Raw genomic sequence first — 21,265 nt, forward strand, 5'->3', positions numbered from 1 at the left:
TATTTACATAGCAACATATGTTTTTATTTACATTTTAAATAATACTTTTATGGGGTTTAATAATATGTATAGTTATAAAAATGCAAATTCACGATATCGCCGATTTAATATTTTTCCGCCTGGCAGCAAATTGGCAAACGCCAGCCGGCCGGGAAGCGATGGCAACCCCGCCGTGTGATGATCTGTCCTTCTGAAATCGGGCGCGATGTTCGAGGTTTCGGACACTCAGAAGATCGGCGCCGGCCTGGTGGGCTTCGGAGTGGCCTTCCTCTTCCTGGGGGTGGTGCTGCTCTTCGACAAGGGGCTGCTGGCCATCGGCAACGTCCTCTTTCTTAGCGGGCTAGCCTGCGTCATCGGCGTCGGGACCACCGTCAGGTTCTTCTTCCAGCGGCATAAGCTCAAGGCCACGGTCGCCTTCTTCGGAGGCATCGCCGTCGTACTTCTCGGCTGGCCCGTCATCGGTATGGTCCTCGAGATCTACGGCTTCTTTCTGCTCTTCAAGGGATTCTTCCCGGCCACGGTCAACTTCCTGAGGAGACTTCCCGTCATCGGAACCTTCCTCAACCTGCCCTTCATCAGCGGAATCGTGGACAGGCTGGGCGGCGACAAGAACAGGACCATGGTGTGAGTTAAGACGTCGGTCGGATTACCTAACCTAAAACGCCAAAGTTGAACTTGATTTGTTTTCCAACGTGTATGTGGTCATTGTGCCATGTTATATTATATTTTATAAACCATCGACGAATGATTTAACGTTATGGCCAAAAAACTTTATATTAAAGTTTAAATATTTATTATTCTAATTGTATTATTATGCATGATGAAATCTATAACACGTTTTGTTTGAGTATTATTCTTTCATATGTGTAATCTGTATGGGTTTTTATTGGTTATTGTTTTGTTTTTTTTGCGAAAATAATGTATAATTGCATTTGTAATACTATAATGACTTTTCATATCCTTTTATATTTATGATAACTAATAAAAAAATGTATTAAACATAAAAAAATGTTTTAATAAATATTATATGTACTGTTTAATAGGAATAATTACATATTTTTGTATTTTATGTACATTTTGATTATTTTTAGGCCTTAACCCTTTGTTGCCCAAATTCGATACATCCATTTTTGTTACTAGGGTATTTGTTTTAGAGATAAATAACAATCATTTTTTGTACTATATTGGTATTTAGATATTACCAAAAGGCTCGGCAACCAAAGGGTTAAATATGTGCCTAGGTGAGTTTTTTTTGATATATACTGTTAAAGAAGAGGTCAAATTTATTTTAAAAGATATCATTTGTTTATACATTTTATTTATTTATATACTATTATAAATGTCATTTTTTTAAGTAGATTCATTGGAGACTTATTCGTGGGGTTTCTCTGTTTTGACCAACGCTCACTTGCTTTATTTATATTTATGTAACATGACGTTTTGATACATTGAACATGAATATTTTTTTAAGACAATTTAAACGAGCAATATATGTATATAATAATTATTCTATAAAACGAATTGTTTGTGCATTACTGTTATGCAGATGAGGTGTGAGCGAGCATTGGCCAGAATAGTGAACACCTTATGAATAACTGCAACGAATCCTTTTAAACAATTTGTTTTATGGAACAAAGTATTTATTTAAATGAAGATATCTTTCAAAATAATTTCCAGTTAAATAGCACTTATATTTTTTATAATAAATTTGCTGCCCATTATCAGGAAAGTACCTAACATAGTTTCCCAAATATTTATATGATTGATATGTTCAAAACACAGGTGGCTTTTATTTATGTTACTTTTTATATTTTCATCATTATTATATTAAGTTGTTCAATAGTATTGTATGGTTCTTGCGATTTCTAATTTTCATTAATCTCCTTTATATTTGATATTAGTACAACAAAGATCATTTAAAAGCAATCGGAAAAAATTAAATTCAAATGAGCAATATCTTAGATATATGGTGGATGCTGAAGACCTCAATGATCACTTATAAGAATAGTAATTTGCGGTGAGCTTTCCCCGTCAGATCATAAAGCTTCAAACACGGAATATAAATATTGTTTGATCTTTTTTACACATTCTTTTAGTTGTTTCGAGTTTTCAATAGTCGATGCTGAGCGAATGAGAGGCATTGCCTAGCTAGCAAAAGGTGAATACGATTACTAATGCTTCTTAACAATGATATAATATGTTATGCCTTAACAATTAAACTAATGATAATGGAAGAAAAACGCGTAAGTCTATAAAAATAATAAGTTTCTTTTCATTTTCCCTGTATAGAAAATATGCATTGATTTTTATCAAAATCTATCTGAAACATTTAAGGCAAGAACATGTTGAATATGTAGTTTGTTTTAGCACATTCTTGCCGTAATTAATATATTTGTTTCTTATAAAAAGTTGCAGCGAACATTTTATTCACTAGTTAGTTCTAAACGGGAGCGGTCTAACAGAGAATTGTTTTAAAAAATATGTGCCTTTTAATGAATACTTTGTTTCATAAAACGAATTGTTTGTGCATTTATTTAAGGTGTCCAACGGTAATGCACAAACAATTCGTTTTATGGAACAATTTATATGCTCAATAAAATGTGTCCATTTGAGAGAGCACATGATACTCAGTCTAGTAGATATGTCTTAATATGTTCTTGCCTTAGAGTCTTCATAAGTAAAAATGTCCAGAATTCACTTTTAATTATCTGAACCCAATAAAGTTATACTACAATTTGATTTGGAGTACCTTTTTCCATTAACAATTTCTTGCTGCATGTAATAGTTAGCCTTTGGAATCGCTTTCTATCACATTTTTGTAGAATAACTTCACAATCTGTGCCGTTTTGGTACTGATATGTTGTGCATATAATGACCTTTCACGCTCCTTAGCCAAAAAGTGTTTTGGGTATAGTTGAAATAAAATACCCTTTATATTCTACAATATTATGTGAATTTAAAGACCTTTTAAGGTACTTTTAAGTAGACTACTTCTAGATCTAACTGAAATTATGTCAACCTAACAGAAAATAAGCTCTGTTTAAAGCAGCTAATCTTAGCTTTTACTGAATTTTTATGTTACCTATATATTCTCAAATGCAACATTTTCATTAGTCCGATCACATACAATTTCGATTGATATGATTAGCAAATTTTAGTAACATTTTATTGAAACGATTCGTTTTGGGAATTTTTAAATTGTTATGATAAAATATCTATCAAAATTGTAATGTTTAGAATGCTTTTTATTTAGATTTTACTTTGGTACTTTACTTAACTTTTCTTAATTTAGTAAAACCAAAATAAATAAAAAAAACATCAGTGGCGTCATACAAACAATATAACTTTACAGATCAATGGCCAATGCTTTCAAGCTTTTGATTACTTGATTTTTTGAGTTTGATATAAAGTCTTAGAAATGATATAATATATGCATATATTTTATATAGGTAAATTGGTTCATTTATGAGTTTAGGACATACAATTGGTGATAGCTGATTTTTGAAATACTAGTCTTAGTCAGTGCATATATATTATACTAAAGAATGTATTATACATATTTTGATTCGAGTTTTGTTAAAACTATAGATTCAATTTTATAAAATTAGTAATTGAAAATTTCATAAATTTTATATATAAATAATGCATACATACATAATTTATGAAGTTCTAGGTTTATTGATTGTAATAGTTTTATTATCATGCTGGTATTCATTTCAAACGTATGAGTGTTTTTTTAGCTTAGATAACATACGTATAAATTCCATATATAGATGAATGTAAAACAATGATAAAAATACATCAATTTGTTAAAGTTTTATTATATAAAATATTAAATAATATTTACATTGAAATCTAAATCATTTCACACTAAACACAAAGTATAATAATTATCATGGAAATAATGTAATAGTCACAATGGCTTTCATCTTTGTCGATTTCATAGATTCGGTTGAAACTATGCTGTCAATTTATGCTGCCTCATTATCGTGTCGCTCCACATTTGGCACAGTTCATTTATTATATGTCTGAAACCATAAGATTAAATTTCAGATTGATCCATAATACGAGATTAAGTCTTGAAAGACAATACCTTAATATGTTTTTTATGTGTTGTTTCGCAGTGGGCAAAGTGACTGAGCAACGGCCGGCCTCGACTGCGTTTAAAATGGCATTCACTGAGTCCTCCACGTTCTCTTGGTCGCTGCATCTCTGAGTCCTGCGGAGCGCTCGTGTTACCCTTAAGCCGTTGTTCCTGTGTGTATATGTGTGTTAAAATCTTATGATCCCTCCAATGATTAAGTATCATTCCATTTTTTGTGTATATGATAATCTCACAGCATGAATATGTTAATTGATATTGTGGTGTACAGAGTAATTCACAGCAACATGTTCTTGTACTAGATTAATAGAAATTTATCAAAGTGCCAAAATAACTGATCAACCATTCACGTTTGTCAGTACTCAAAGAGAGCATTGCACTCCGTTTCAGTCTGCGGACGAATGACGTAAACTTTTTATGCCGGCGTCACCATATTTAAAAATACAATCCAATCATTAATTTACATGCTCTTGTTGTGAGGTCTTGATATATTATATTTTTTTATTGTTATATTATACAACTTTGTTATGTTTGTGTGTAATAAACCCTAAAGAAATTTATAAATATCTTTGAAATACATACGGAGCGGACATATGTTGAATCAGAGTATCCGATAACGTCGATATAGCCGAGTGAGTCGTCGAAAATCCAGAAGCGTTTCTTTGAGGTTCTATTGTTATAAATCGACCAGATCGCCTTGATAGATTCGGTATGAACTTAGTTACAATCTGAAATCATTACATCAATAATTACAAAACCCTAAATCATCCAAGATTACCAGATTCAAACCACTAACATTGAACTGATCGATTAAACTATTTTCAACTGCATCAACAATTTCATCAATTGCTTCTTTGTAAATACGCGGCTTGGGATCGTGCGCGTACACCAGAATATCAATCTCGCCGAAATCTGACTCAATCTGTTTAGCGAGCTCGTGTAACTTTTTCGGTTCTAACGAGCTGTGTTTGAAGAATTTACAATTGTCATAGTGAAAGTTCTGCGTTCCTGCGTAGGCCACTTCACAGTCTCGATGGATGAACTGTCTCACCAATTCACGTCCAAATTGTTTATTTCCACCTAATATCTAAAAATGTATAATAATTTATATAAATGTATTATTTATAAGCATTATTGAAGATTATCTTACCAGAACTTTACTTCCAGATATAGCTCTAGTCTTATTTTGCGGTTGAGATGCCAATTTTTGAACGGCAGCTCGTACGGCTAATCCTGTTGTAAACAGAACTGCACCTCCAAGCTCCAAACATCCTAGCAATCGTTGTCCACACTCCATAGTGATGTTTCTGTAATATTAATGAAAAGCATTGAAAATATGGAGTCATAATAGAAATGACTACCTAACACTGAATACTGATTAGTCCTGATTCTAAGATGAAAGAAGGTAAAAGCTGAATATACTTTTTCTTGTTCTTATTGAGTCATAATACGATATATCAACTTTTGTTACTATGGCGAGAATTGCCAGATCCAACGTCATCATTGAAGAAGGAATCGGATACATTTTTAATGGGCAATAGGATAATTGCTTCAGGGGCAAAGAACAATTTTTCACAATTATTTTTGTTATGTAACACTCCGTTACAAAAGAGCTAATGAAAAACTATAATAAAAGTTTAGAAGGTAATTACAATATTATTCGCACACGCTCGGGCATGCACGCTGAGTCATCGCGCTTTTGCACGAACTAGTGTTTTTAAATTTACTTGAGCCATAATACTTTAATTCATTATTAGCACATCCTAAGAATAATTTTTCCATTCACTTCCTTTACTGTCTATAAAGTTCATCGATTGTTAAATGCTTATCAAAACGATTTAATTTTATTTTTATACGAGTTTTTAAGTGACAATGGATGACATTTCACTTATTCATTTATTACACGATTTTACGAGTAATAGAAAATGATAATGCCATTTAAAACACACTGGAAGTAGAACGTAGGTCTAGTAAACCGCAGTGGAAACATAATTTGCTTGCATTTTATTAGCTATGAATCTTTAATTTATGACTATCTCTCGTTGTAGAATATTTAATTGATTCTAAGCGTCACAATTATCTTATCAATTATATATATTATACGAAGTGAGGCAAAATACACGTTACTATTTAAAACTTAAGTGATTCTTTTGGGGTAATATATTATTATATTTTACTTTTGAGTACTATTTTTCTTTGATAACTACTACTATAAAATGAGTCATTTTTATCAAATAATTTCTTTAAAAACTGATACTGTGCTTAGACCGTATCCACAAAAATATTCAACGAATATATTCAAACTTTGAAGAAGAACCAGAGACATCCCCAATTGCTTGTTTCTTTTTATAGATAATACATCTGGAATATAATGGCAGTAAGATGGACAACTGCATATTCAGACAGAAGCAAAAAGGAGCTGCTAAGGCAAATTTTTGAAGTAAGAATAATTAAGAGATATTATCCAGCGCGTTCTTTTTTTTATTTATTTATCGTATATTTAAAACAGAGTGTTTCTTAATAAGCTTTGATTTCTTTTTGAGCTGAAGAACAGTATTCGTAGAGAGATCTGAGCGATATAGCCAGGTATTTTGTATGTGCTTATATAAAGAGTGACAATGAAAGAGCTTTCAGATGTAAAGATGAATCATATATTATTTTTCATGTATGTAGATACAAAAAGGTATTCAATTTTTAAATGGTTAGGGAGCTTTTGGCCATCTGTATTTAATACATCGTACTTTTTGCGATATAAAACTATACATTGTGATATATTTAGTGTAGGCTCGGTTGATCAGATAAAAACAAACAATTTTTGTCCTTGTTTGTAGACCGAGGACGAATTGACCAATAGTGGGCGAAGACCAGTCATTTCAGGAAGATGTAAAACACGCTATACATTTCGAATTATATAATTGGCAAAAGCCAAGCAAGTCAAACTATGACGTCAAAGCAAACCACAGCAAGGTTGCTAGCGTTCTGATTAATTATTTGATATGACGAATGCTTGTAATTTTATTAATAACAAGATCATTTACATAGACAATATGCGTGTCTGTCTATCCATGTAACAATGATAAAGAAAAAAGAGGTTTCTAAAAAGAAATTAAATTTTCCCACAAGCGTGTTTTATAAAATTGCACGCAATAGAGCCACAAATGATACTTGCGATGCTTTTAAAGCAGGCGAGTGCTATTTTTATGAACATAAATCTTTGTGTAAATTCTTCCTCAATGAATAAATTTGTAACTTGGTTACGTGATACGCCTTATGCTTTTCAAAAGCTTGTCCCATTCTAAATACCGGGATTCCACAAGAGAAAGCCGCTAGATTGCATTTGTAGTTTCTTCCTGGTTGGGTTACATAAGTGCATTAAATTTAATATTGCTCGAATGGACTTTGTAGTGGGTATGCCAGAAATCGATTGCAATAATCAGATAGCTTTTCAGAAGGAATAGACAAATACTTGGTGCCAATGGTGCATATACTTATACACCCATCTGCTAGATCTATTTGCGATTATATTGAAATGTTATTTGAGAGCTATAAATATATTTTCAGATTTGTACATTTAAAAAATATTGATTTAATCAGCCACACAGTGAGAATTTTTCAGTTTTTTGCCCCATAAAAATGTTTTTAATGAATTTTAGTGGCTTTGTCACTAAAATTAAATTTTAAAGCCATGTAATAAAGCTAGTATCAATATAGATCTGGACACTTATTTTTTTATCTTTCGTTGTAATTTGACAGGATTGAGCCCAATGCAGTGCGAATCTGTACCTACTAGGCAGATCAATCAGACATAATGAATACTTACAAGTAAGTATTAAACCTCAGACTTTTCAGTCTGAGAATCAGTGACTTATATATATATAATTAATTATAAATTATTATACGTATTATATTTTATATTCAATTGATGTCATTTGCGCATTTTTATAAATAAAAATTTGAGTATGTTGTCGTGGCTCGAGCCCGTAGCTTTTGGATTACCGGTCTAGACATTTCGGTCTACGTTATTCCGACCTTAATACTTCATAAAAAAGATTAGCGATTTTTACCGAAAATAAATTTTATCAGCGATAATGGATGTCCTTTCTTCTTCGGTAAATAAAGCTTAGTAAAAAATATTTATATAAAAAAAGCGCAAAATAGTCAGACATAAGTGTAATGAAAAATATTATAGTAATAATTAAAATATATTTATTTAAAAATAAAATATTTTTACCAAATATTAATATTTAATATTAAATGACTAATTATTGTCACTGTAGTACATATTCCTGAAGATTTGGCATAATTTACTAGTGGTTCTCAATTTTTTATTTAAAAAAATAAAAATATGACTAATTAGACTGATCCTATCAAATTGTATATATGATTATGTTTTAAAGCATACAAGTTGTTTTAAAGTTTAAAACAACTTGTACCATTAACATATTATTAAAAATTTAGGTAATCCATTCTTTAAATGAAATTTTCTAGACGATTAACAGATAAAATAAAAGTACCTTTCAGTATTATGACTTATGAAGAGCGATGATACTTTTGTATCATCAATATAACTTATTTTTTATGATTTATATTTTAAATTGATCGAAGAAACTTAGCAAAACACAAGATTGTATTCGGAAGACAGCAAATATATTTTTTTAATTTTAAAATGGTATTTGAAGTATGTAAATTAAAGTTTAATGTAATAAATTGTTTTTAAATTTTTTTTTTTTGAGAACTACTGGTAATTGAGATAATTGATGTCTATTATATCTAATAATTAGGCGAATTAACGATATATAAAATATTTCTACGACAGTAAAAGTATTTTTAATTATTTATGAGTATATCTTCATTATCGACATAATTTAATATTATTCATAAATCATTGAGCTTTCACTAAAATAATTGTTTTGACCCTTATAAATCTTAAAATGGCCTTCTTCAGATGAATCAGTTTATTTTACGATGATCATAAGGAAAATCCCGTGATGACTAAATAGAGATTGTGAAAAAATAAACTATGCATTGATATATTTATGTTTTTGGTCTCAATATTAATGTTGTATATTTACAGGCATTAGTTATTAGTTAGTTAAGTACAAAATTATGAAGTTTTGATAAGTATGCAGGTATTTTATGTATTAATCAAAATATTTTGCAATTGTTTTCGCGTAATATATAAGCATAAATCTGTTTCGTTTTTCTTCATATTTTTTATTAATATCCTTTATATAAAGATATTGTATTTATAGTGAATTTTAACATAGTTTTTAGTTTTACGTGATATTTGGTTCGTAATTTATTATTTATTCCCTATTTTTTTACAATTAGACGAATTTAGTATTTTTTGCTATTATATCTGGTCCGTTTCCTGTGTGTATAAATGTGGTATAATATGTCAAAGCCAGTTTTAAAAATTGTTAAAAAAGATTTAATACATATATAATATTCCAACTATTGTATAATATCGGTTGAGCTCGTCTGTTTAGTTGATTACTTTCTGTACATAGTTTATTGTCGGTATTTAACTGGTTAATCATATTTGACACGGTTGTATCCATTTAATGGTTTTATTAACTACATAGCTATTTAATCAACTGGCATTGAAATGCCACTTGATTCGTCACACTTGCCGCATTTTTATACAGCTCTTATATTTAATGAATGAAAAACTGCACATGTCTGTACATATTATATCGAGGCATGTTTTCTTCCAAAAACAGTCAATCGAACAAAACTAGATCTTCAAGCTGTTTTGTAAAGATCCACTGGTCGTTTCGCTCAAATGACCATTACGTGCTTTCGCTGCGGAAACCCATAAAACTTTTAAGCGAAAAAGTGACAAAAGGAAATTAGATATGAAAGGAGCTAAAGTAGGTCAGATTAGCACAATGAAACTTTTTTACTATTTGTGGCTATGTGATGTAATGCCAAATAGGTGTTTCGTAGTTGCTGCAATTTCATCTCTGTGACATTGTGTCGGTAGTGATATTACTCTACTTTGATATTATTAAATTTTGGAATATTCTAAAGTGAATAACATATAGATAAACTCGTATTTATCTCAGGCAAATCTTTATGATTCATTATTTTATCGCGTCTAGGAAACCGTTTAAAAGTACATATTTAATTTTGGAATGCCAGTTATCATTTTTTCAATAAAATTTCCAAACACATCTATTAAAAAGTTACCTCACCCACACCCAGTTCATCACATTATATAAAGGGCAATACAATTTCACAATCGGTACACTTTACTAAGCATATTACCAACTAATATCATTTCCAATGATCGCTCCTAAAAATTAAAAAGCAAAGTAATTAGTCGATTTCTAAGACATTTTTTTTGGGAAAGTTTAAAGTTTGTCAATGGTCACATGTGTCAAATTGAAATAATTACGAAATTCAATATGTCGACATTTTTTACTAGATCAGATTTCTATTTTTATAAAAATATACATCCATACTACTAATACCTAGCATTATTGCAGAGGATAAATTGACGTCAATACTCTGTCAATCTGGTTTATAATTGTTCGTATTAAATCAAGTCCATTAGCTCCTTAACCTTGTTCGTATTAATTAAACAATTAGTCGAGGTTTAGAAAGGGAGTAAAAAACGGGACAAGTAAAAATCTAAAAATCGTTTTATTTTATGACAGTACATTGCAAAAATGTAAATATGTACATAATATATTTCATTAGCTACGATTATTTATTGAATTTGTTTAAACCTTATTTTCACTACTATTTTTACTTCAGTTAAAATTACCCTTATCTGCCTAATTGTAATATATTTTTGACTAAAATAGTAAGTAAGAAGAACACCAATACATGGAAGAAGCCTAAACTCTGCCAAAAATATCTATAATAAACCTAATTTGTAATGATCGATTGGAATTATAATATTGATAAGAAAAACACGTGGGTTCACATGGGATTCAAGCACAGGTATTTTAGGAGTTTTTTTTATAGAATTCGTTATGGTCTCCAAAAACGAAAACTGATTTTAACTTTTTTAATAAGTATCTTTCTACGATGCGCTGTTATCTAATGCGAAATTATGAAAGTGAAGTGCTAATTTAGCATTTATTATAGTTGATAAGTTTATTAACCAATATATATGTAGTTGAACTGTATAGAAAGTCGTTCATGCTATTACAATTTATTTACTTATCACATTTGTCTTCTAAAACCCCTATAAATCTGTATAAATATTATAATATAAATTGTTTCATTCATATAAATTTAATCTAAATATTAATAAGCATTGCTACCCAGAAACAAGTTGACTTAAGATGCAATTATGAATATGAACTTTCAATTTAACCACGAAGTGTGCAATTATGCAACTATGACTGTTGAAGACATATATACAATTCCTTTTAAATTTGTTGTAAACTCATTGAGAAATATGACGCATAATCACATAAAACTATAATAATAAACCGACTATAAATAATTGCATAAAAATAAAATTTCTTAGTTAATATGTAGATTAGAACGTTCCAAACCTTCCAAACTTATTGAAAATTGTTCCTATAAAACAGATCCGTCGCTTATACGAGTTGTCTGTAAAATATAACTAGAAAGCTCATCTTTGCTCGTATGTTATTTTATTAACAGGGGCATTAAAAAAATAAATATTAAAAAAAATATTAGCACAACATATTATAATTTAATCTAGTTCTGAAATTACAATTTAAATTCAATTGGCATTGTTTCAATGTATTTCTATTTTTAACTTTTAGGTTAATTCATTTAAATTTTGTTTATATTCGTCATAACTGAAAAACATTGTAAGTATTAGTAAGTAAGGCTGATTTTTTAGTTTGTTTTTGTAAACTATGAAATACATAAAAATATAAATGTTTGTTACTACTTATGTAATAACGATGTTTATTAGAACTATTCTTAAGATATAAATCGCAATAATACATTTCTTAAAAATATAGAACATGTGTTTAAAATTTTTTTCCGACAGGCGCCAGGGATACCAGTGATTTTGAACCAGGGATACCAAAGTAGATCTTGGGTCGTCCACTAGAGTAGAGAGAACTTTACATTTTTTTATCTTACTCCAAGGTGTTTTTGTCTTTGGTTTATCGGACTTTCATGAAAGGGCTCATAGCAGGCTAATACCGCGGCGAGGCATATTTTCTCTGCACAAGCTTTCATCCTTGCTGGTCATCTTAAATTTTGAGGATTTTGTTCTATATTTTTGTCCGGCGTTGAACTTTTATTTTGGACGGTTGGGTAAAATAAGCCATCATCAGCGCATCCAGAGATTGCAGCCTATAGAGTTGCATTCACGGATTGAGGCTCTATTTTGAACCAGCAAGGAGACTGCGCCCCTAGATAATAAGCTTAGTAAAACGTGTCACCAGTGGCGTGAAGTTTTTTAAATTAGTGTGTCTTTTTGTACTATATATAAGGATGTTTTTATTCCATCCAAAAAAATTTCGTTGTAATTTTTTGTGTAAGATTTGTTGAAAGTGCTATAAAAACTAATGTATTTTTGTAATTTGCAGTAGAAAATATATAGCATTTTAGTGTCTGATTAAGAGAGATGTTGACAAAAATAAAATGAAACTATAAATTTCATTGTTGCTGGTTTCACGCAAGCCAGACAAATGTACATGTAAAACCAGATAGCGATTTTAAGTACGCAAAAAATTATTAAGGAGTCAAGGGATAATTAGGCCGTTGATCTCCTCCCTTTCTCAGATCGTATATAAGCTCTGCCAGAGAACATTTATTTAAAAATTCCAACTCTGCTTTCGATTTAAAATATATCAGAATTCAGTGCAAGCTATGACAAAATAAAAATAATACGCTAATCGTTTATTTAAAAAAAAAATGGAAAAAATAATTTATGTTGAAATTAAAGAGAAATAATTATCTGTAATAATTATTATGGTTTTTCGCGGTTAATATTTTTCGTATTTTAATATTAATTTTTAATATAAAGCTAATGGCAAGCGGATTATTGCGCAAACGAAAATTGCGCACATGAAAATTCCTCACAGTTTGATGATCAAATATTTTTTGCTGCTTATTTGCAAATTTATTTATATAAAAATAATAATATAAGTAATAATTTATTACATAATAATAAAATATAAATGTAAAAATGAAATGTAATATAGTGTCTGTAATGTGTAAATATTCAAACAAACTGGAAGGTTTGGAAGACTTAGTTTTAGATTGTATTGCTTATGCTTATCTTTTTTTTATTATTGTAATGTAACAAAAAAATAAGTGAAGCCATAAACATAATTAAAATATCATACGTCTATGAAAAAGATTATAATACACATATCTTATATCGCGATTTTTTGCTATATGTAAGCAAAACTTCTAAAAAAATTAAAAAAAATCTCAAGAATGAAATGTGTTAGCTTAATGCGCTACAAACGGGTAAACAGAATCAACACTTTCAAGTATTGAGACACCACATTGAAATCAGTCTTAAATTAGTGTCATATATTTTATTTATTATAAACTATTATTACAACCGGGAGATTAGGAAATATAGATAAGTCTATTCTGCGGTGAATAATTAAAATTTTAATTATATATTAATCAATACATCCAAAATTAAAATTTCGAATTAAAAAAATACTAAGGTTCATATAAGATTCGAGCCTAAATCTTTCAGGTATTATTCACCGACTTATGCTTCTGGTCTATTCTGCTGTAATGATGCAATTTTTTTTTATAAATTATACTGCATTTCTCATAATTTAGTTGTACATATATTGCATTTCACATCAATATAAATTTCCATTACAGCTAAATCTCAAAACAGTAACGTAAAATATTTTTTAGAAAGATTACCTATACGAATTGTATTATACGATTAAATAATCGATCAGCAAAAATGCGTTCATACAAAGCTTCAAGAAAACTCATCGTCACGGTCAATTTTTTTGTTAGTGGCGTTTGAACTGCTCGTTGGTCAACTGTTTTAAAGGCATTGCTCGTTCTTGAGCTTGACTCACGAACGTTGAAATGCAAACGGTAAACAGTAATTGACTCATGTCAGGTATCAAACGTCGCCTCGGGCATTCATTGCACAATAACAGTGACCGCTCAATCTGAATAGATTACACCCATTTGCCGCGCAGTTGCAAAATATTGGTCAAATTGAAAAATTCGAAAGTACATGTGTGGGTGCGCAATAGTGCATTAAAACAGTATAATTTGTGAAATATATTCGTGCATATCGTGCACTTACGTTAACAAGGTTTTTTAGCATAATACACCCATCCCTTGTTAGATGGCATATATGTAGTTAATAACTGGTATTGTATATTTCATTCCTTTTCAGGCTAAAGTTATCCATGAACTGTATAGCTTGAGCCATGAGCTGGATAGTAATCATGATAATGCACTTTTAGCGTTTGCGATTTACCTTCTAATATCAGCTTCGCATCCAACATTATTGTTAATTTAACCCTTTTGTTACTGAGCCTTCTGATATAATTATCTAGAATACGACGTATATGTATAACATAATAATAAAATATATTATTTGCCCCTGAAGAAAATACGCTACAGCGCATTAAAAATGTATTCGAATCTTTATTCAATGATGACGTAAGATTCGGAAATTTTCGTTAAAGTAGCAAAAGCTTATATATCAAATTTTGGCACTCAACAGGTTAAGGTGCAAGATAAGCTAATGATCATTGAACATTGCTATCGAGCTATTATGACACTGTCAAATTTAGAAGCAAGTTGGAAAATTTTGTCCAAAAAAACACAATTCGAACACAAGTACCCCATAAACTATAATATATACAATTTATCACAGTAGAATATAGAGCTTTAAAAAGCTTGAGTTTGTGGGCCTTGACTTTATGCAATTAACTTATTTCACAGCTTCGTCAAGTACGAGTTTTAATTCACTAAAGAGTCGCTGAGTAGCAGCAGTGGGCGCAACTTATAATAGGAACTATCTTCAAGGCATAATCTCAATGATTTAGGCTTATAACCGTCGCTAACTAATTTAATTGTCTTTAGAAACAGATTTTAAAATAAAACATCTACGTCATTTCTAGGAAGCATGAGAATAGATGACATTAGGAATTCGGGAGTTTTGTTGGTGCTTGTCAAAGTTGCAAGGCTGCAAACCATTGTTTTGTTTTGAGTGTTCAAAGTCTGCATTTAAGCTTATAAAAACATCCATAAAAACTGTTTTTATGAATTTCATCCTTATATTTTTTTACTTTAATAAATAATAATAAATATGTTTTTCAAGCGATTGTATTATGGCAAAAGAAATTTATCAATTCAGTAAACATTCCTATAAATACAATTTAACTTTTTATTATTAGAATTTATTGTGAATCACATCGTTAGTATTGTATCAGTTTCCTACTACAAATAAGCTGTTTCAGATCAGATTATTAAGATAATATACACAAGTGACAATTTATATATGTATATAATTATAAAAATCTATTAGTATGTTTAAGTAGTTTGTATTTGATCAGTTTATTCCTACAAATAAGTAATTTATTTGTAAAAAAATCTGCAAATGTCAACTAAGAATTTTAATGAATAAAGATTTATTTATTTTAATTCAATTAAGACCATCTTGACCTAACAGGTTACGTCAATGTGTCACGATGGTAAAAAAATTACATATTATTATTTCAATGCAAGTAAGATAAAAAAACACACAAAAAAATCTATTATTTAGAAAGCTCAGGACTAAAAAATTGCGTAATTAATTGTTAATATTTCATAGACCACCTATTAGCACATCCGTCCAGAGGCGGTGATCACTCTTAAGCACCCGAAAAAATACCCTTTGCTTGGAAAGGATGCGCGGAAGGCAATAATTTTTAGCCCTTAGTTGAAGATCGCTGTAAGCATTTACTATGCAGTTTCTCATTTAAGATGTAAACATATATCGTGAGTATTAGCTCTATTTATTTATTTCTTTTGATGCCGAATTTTTTTATTTTTTTATTTATTTCCTTTTGATGCCGAAGTGGGACTTTGCAGTCTAATTTGGCTGCAAAGTCCCACTTCGGCATCAAAAGTCGATCCTTGCTTTAAAAACATCTGATGCATGTCATTTAATGAAATAATATGAATTTTAATGACATCGAAATATTTATAGAACGACCACTGACTGGCCAACATTTGCCCTCCCCCTCTACCCTAAAAAACAGAAATAATGTCCCGGATTCTAAACCAGAATTTTCAGATAGATAACCTCATAGAGAATCTAAAAAAAGACGCTCGAATCTATCCCGAAAATATTCTTAAAATATATCATTTCATTGAAATCATATCGGAATACATTTTTACTGGTAGATAAATATATATATTTTTACTACTGAAAATATATTGTATCTGGCAGGTGATAGTAAAATTATATAATTTAAACTTTTTCATACGTAGTAATATATACATTTACATACTTTTATTTTATTTATTTATATGCGAAGTATAAATGTTACAGTGAATGTGTATTTTTTGGTGAAGTTATATTTTCACTAGTGAAGTACAAATACATTTACACCAGTAGATATATATTTCTATTAGCGAAAATATAATTTAATTTAAATACGCTAGTGAAATTATATGTTGCTTTAATATGTCTATGAAACTAAATTTGACATTTTCTGTTCAAACCTAAGCCTAACCTAAGTGAATTAACTTAATGAAAGTTTAAAAATTATAGTAATGTTTAGAACTTTTTTAGGGTTTTTTAGGGTTAGGATTTGAACAGAAAATAAATGGGTATTTTTTAGTGTTATATTTTCTATAGTATGAATATAATTTCACTATCTAAGCCAGATAAAATGTATCTAATTTCACTGGTCAATATCAGTGAAGCTGTATTAGTACGTTGGGAATATTTTGGCCTTAACAGGTGATGTGTCGCCCTTTAACTTTTTAAAATACGTTTTTTATACGTTTCCCGCATGTCAAATGTCAGTTTGAAGTAGCATTTAATTTTATTAGCACCTGTCAGATAAAATATATGTTCACTAGTATACCGATAAAAATGTATTCTAATAATTTTTTTTATAGAAAATATATTTAATAATTATAATATGTTATCACATTATATATGTATGTCCCCTTACACTTAAATAGACGATGCAAATAATTAAATTTTATTATAAGTTATAAAATATATATTAATTATTGTGTCTATACATTATTAATAATACATAGATTAATTTAATTATTTATAAATAATGTTTAACTGATATAATGATAATGATATTAATGTTTTGCAATAAGTACATGAACAATAACCATCAAAAAATTTTTTATTGATATTTGATAGTCAAACCATCGAACCATAAAATTGCAATTCTATGCAAATTTATTGGGATTAAAATCCATATTAATGATATATTCAATGTTATTTCCGTATTTTACTTTCGCAGAAGTATTATATATATTTGATTTAGCAACTTTAGCACTTGACATTTTAATTTAAATTGGATTAAAATATACTAATATTTTAGTTAATATTATTCTGATCTACTTCTAAGCCTATAATTTATTTTAATATGTAATTGAAAAAAATCAACTCTTGTATTAAATAGGATACATAGATAGATTATATTGTACACCATCCAAGCCATGGATAATATAATTTCAGATAATTTTGTAGCATTAAAAATACTTTGTTGTGTAATTTCAATCTTTTAACTAGAAACATATATTTAAGATTATCTATTGTAATAATTTTATTAAATAATTATGAAGAAGCATTCCAAAGTGCAAAACGGCTTCTTAATGCACAAACTAGAATGTAATAAAGCGAAGGTTAATCATGCGGTTTAGTTCAAGAATAACGCTATTGTGTAATAACAATCAGATGTGATAGAATGCTGCGCTAATGCCATAATTGAATTTTATGCAAAATTGATTATAAAAGCGAAGAAGCAAGGAATAAAAAAATATAATAAACATGAAACAATGTTTACAACTGACCAATATTTGTTTTTGACATATATTTTATATTATTATATAATATATTTGTTACTCAAAACGGCGCATTTAGGTCAAGATAAGCAAAGGATTCAAGGTAAGGTCAGAAAACAGGAATGGGACAGGTACCAAAACCTTCGATTGTATAAATCACTTTAATTTAAATTTAAACCGGAATACCTTGTATACTAAAAAGGGCTATGCTAATATATACACGTTTTGGTAATAAAATAGTTTATGAGGTATATTGGTAATATTTTAATTAACATAATTTATTAACCTACAGATTAATATATAAATATAAACCCAAAAGTCTTAAATCATCAGTTTACTCATACATATTGTTTTTTTTTATTATAATAATAAGCTAGTCATGTAAATTAGTCTGTAGTGCATTTTAAATGATTATGCATATAAACCTGCTCTTGTCCATCTAATTTGCAAATAAGAGGTCATTGCCATTAAAATGGTGATGGCACAATTTTACGACTTCCTAACAGTGAAAATAAGACGAAATATATTAAAATCGAATTCTCGATTTTAATATATTTCTATATTATAAATAAATTCATAAATCGATTCAGCCCTTTTCAGCTGTATTACTACTATATTGTTAAGGTTAGGTCGGTTGTCCTAATTCATCAATAAGATTTTATTATTGTTTCATCATTATTTTCATCTTAATAACACGTTCTTAAAATACATACAATTTGGAAACTTGTTATTATCTTATTTTTTATTCATAATAATCATTTAGTTCCGGAACGCGTATATGATATTTTACGCAAAGTTGTTTTTTTGTATATTCAAGGGCGTTAGTTGTTTAGGCGTTTATTTAGTGGTCAGTTTAAATACTCCTAAATATTTTAAAGCCCCAAAAATGAAAATAAAATAATGAATTAATTAACTACAAATTCATGCGTGAACATATTTTGTGAGTAAACATTTGATGACAACGAAGGTAACTCTTAAATTTATTGTGAATGTGAGTCAAATCAGGTTCTTGAAATTTTAATGAATATGGTACATTTCCTTCTTGACTGAAAATATATGTATCCAATTTATGACTTGGGTCATTAAAGGAGCGAGGCCGACCTTCAGCTCGAATTTTCAGCATTAAATTCCGCTGTCAAGACCTGCTACTAATAAGTAAAGGTCAGTCGCGTGAAATGTCCGTAGGCAGAGACCGTGAAAGTGTTCAATTGAACATAAAAGTAGTGAACCTGATGGCGATGGCGAAATGCAGAAGTTGTAGTGCGAGTCGCAGATGCCAAGACTCATTGCCAAGGACAAGTTTTTGTTAGCAAGGTAAGACACGAGTGATAAACATCATATAGTATTCCAAAAACGTTGACTCGATTTCCATAAAAAGGGCAGGTGTGGCTGTAAATTAATTTCTAACGTGTTTTGAGTTAAATACAGTAAATACCGGTTTTGTTTAACTATTTATTGTATATATTTATATATATGAGGGATATAAGGAAAATTTTTATAAAAGTCTAGAAAATATTTTTAAAGCATTTTATTTGGAATTTACTTTAAATACTTTAAAATACTCACTGATTAATTTTTCAACATATTACTATAGAAATGAATTTATTCAGTGATTTTTGATTTAAATTTTATTAAAATATTGGGCAGAACCCTTTCATAAATAATAGTTCTTGACATTGATTGCTAAAAGCATATTTAATAGATTTTTTCTTTAATTTTTCAATTTATTTATATTTATAAACTAAATAGTTGGACACATGTTTGCAATATTTTATTTATTATTTACAAGTCTGACCATTATGACTTGACAGGTTTTCCCCAATGCATAATGATAGCCTTTATACTATATGTTTCAAACATTTTATATACGTACATATACATACATAATATTATACGTCAGCTCAAACACGCATTATATTTACACACACATTATTATTAATGATAACATCGAAAACATCGTTGTGTCTGTAAGGTCGTTAAGAAATAGGATGGCTCGTGTAAGAGGAGCATTCTCGAGCTCTGACGTCGAGATCGCAGCGGTCAAGAAAAAGGGACGCATCTAGTGCAATCTATAGCTCGCAGCTGATAATCACTGATTATTGACTGATTGTCAATACCACCCTCACCCCTACAGAAACATAAAAATGTGCTTAATTACATACACACTACGTTGAGAATACTAATATATATATATACAATCTGTACCCTTATCTTGTTAGGATATTTAAAATATATTTTAAAAATTATCTCCAACAGTAATAAGTACTTTACTTTTGTAGTTCAAATACTGCCAACGAAAATGTTATTCAAAAACATTGTCGAATGCTGACTGTGTAACAAAATATGTGTTTTAGCAGAGTTGAGGGATAAAGGGGGTGCAATAGAATATAATAAAAAATATTAGTAATAATGCTTTTTAAGTTTCTTTTTTTAAAATAGTTTTTAAATTTATTTAATTGTTATTTAATTATTTTATATATTTTTTATTCATTTTTTATTTTTTTTTCATATTTTATGTCCAAAATATTAAATCAAAATAATAATTTGCATGAATCATACGAGTTCTCTAGCAATGTATCTAAAAGTGATTCTGGCATTACTAAGCACATTTTCAATGATAGTTGATATACTAGGCCATCTATCTTTCTTGTCATATTCGACATTTTTACGGCCATCTTGTAAACGTTTGTAATTATCTGATATTTGCGTCATATAACTATATTTAATAAAGCAAATTCTTTAGCATGAATAGATCAAATATACTTGGCTCTTGTCGAATACAAACTAGACTTTAGATATAGTTGACTAATGGCCATCACAGTGGTATTACGTGAACCAAATGATGACATCAATTTATTTATTGATCACACCTTGTAATATAGGTATATACTCAAAAATGTGTAACCGAAACCTTACTTTACAATAGACCTTAAACAAATGTTCACGAGTACAGAAAGTCAATAGAAAAAAATGGGACAGTTGACAGGTGTCATGATTTCTACTGAGATTGTAAAATAGTCATACTGTGTTAAATTCCGGTCAGCTTATGCTATGCCTTGTCTTATTAGGTTTTGGTTTAACCCGGTTACCAAACACGACAGGTTCTTGGGAGCGTCAAATTTTTTGACAAAATGGTCTTTAATTCGTAAAAATACTACTTTCACTAAATCGAACACGCGTTCTTAAATACCTACTTGT

At 29.4% G+C, this 21,265-nt stretch overlaps 2 protein-coding genes across 3 annotated transcripts in view; one reads left to right on the forward strand and one right to left on the reverse strand.

Annotated features, from left to right (window-relative positions):
* The first annotated feature begins 150 nt into the window (after window positions 1-150).
* On the forward strand, window positions 151-4,666 carry LOC148233268 (vesicle transport protein GOT1B). 2 transcript variants are annotated; one of them, XM_088190109.1, is made up of 3 exons: window positions 151-2,017; window positions 2,097-2,158; window positions 4,125-4,666. In XM_088190109.1, exon 1 carries the CDS (start codon window positions 206-208, stop codon window positions 626-628), a length of 423 nt encoding a protein of 140 aa, XP_088046235.1. In that variant the 5' UTR covers window positions 151-205; the 3' UTR covers window positions 629-2,017; window positions 2,097-2,158; window positions 4,125-4,666. The 2 variants fall into 2 exon arrangements, with proteins under 2 accessions (XP_088046235.1, XP_088046234.1); XM_088190108.1 differs by lacking the exon at window positions 2,097-2,158 and having other exon boundaries at window positions 151-624.
* LOC148233269 (uncharacterized) overlaps window positions 3,794-21,265 on the reverse strand; it is a 24,413-nt gene continuing 6,941 nt past the window's right edge. Inside the window, exons 2-6 of the mRNA XM_088190107.1 lie at window positions 5,253-5,409; window positions 4,899-5,189; window positions 4,685-4,830; window positions 4,094-4,255; window positions 3,794-4,028 (exon numbers count right to left, since the gene is read on the reverse strand). Of these exons, the coding sequence (XP_088046233.1) occupies window positions 3,959-4,028; window positions 4,094-4,255; window positions 4,685-4,830; window positions 4,899-5,189; window positions 5,253-5,399 (816 nt within the window). The 5' untranslated portion in view covers window positions 5,400-5,409 and the 3' untranslated portion in view covers window positions 3,794-3,958. The remainder of the gene's footprint in view (window positions 4,029-4,093; window positions 4,256-4,684; window positions 4,831-4,898; window positions 5,190-5,252; window positions 5,410-21,265) is intronic.

Source organism: Plectrocnemia conspersa, unplaced genomic scaffold, assembly GCF_051122295.1.
Source record: "Plectrocnemia conspersa isolate PC_06_02 unplaced genomic scaffold, ASM5112229v1 ptg000008l, whole genome shotgun sequence".
Classification (NCBI taxonomy): domain Eukaryota; kingdom Metazoa; phylum Arthropoda; class Insecta; order Trichoptera; family Polycentropodidae; genus Plectrocnemia; species Plectrocnemia conspersa.

Coding starts and splice junctions, on each gene's coding strand:
- LOC148233268 (XM_088190108.1), top strand. CDS start 206: ATGTTCGAGGTTTCGGACACTCAGAAGATCGGCGCCGGCCTGGTGGGC.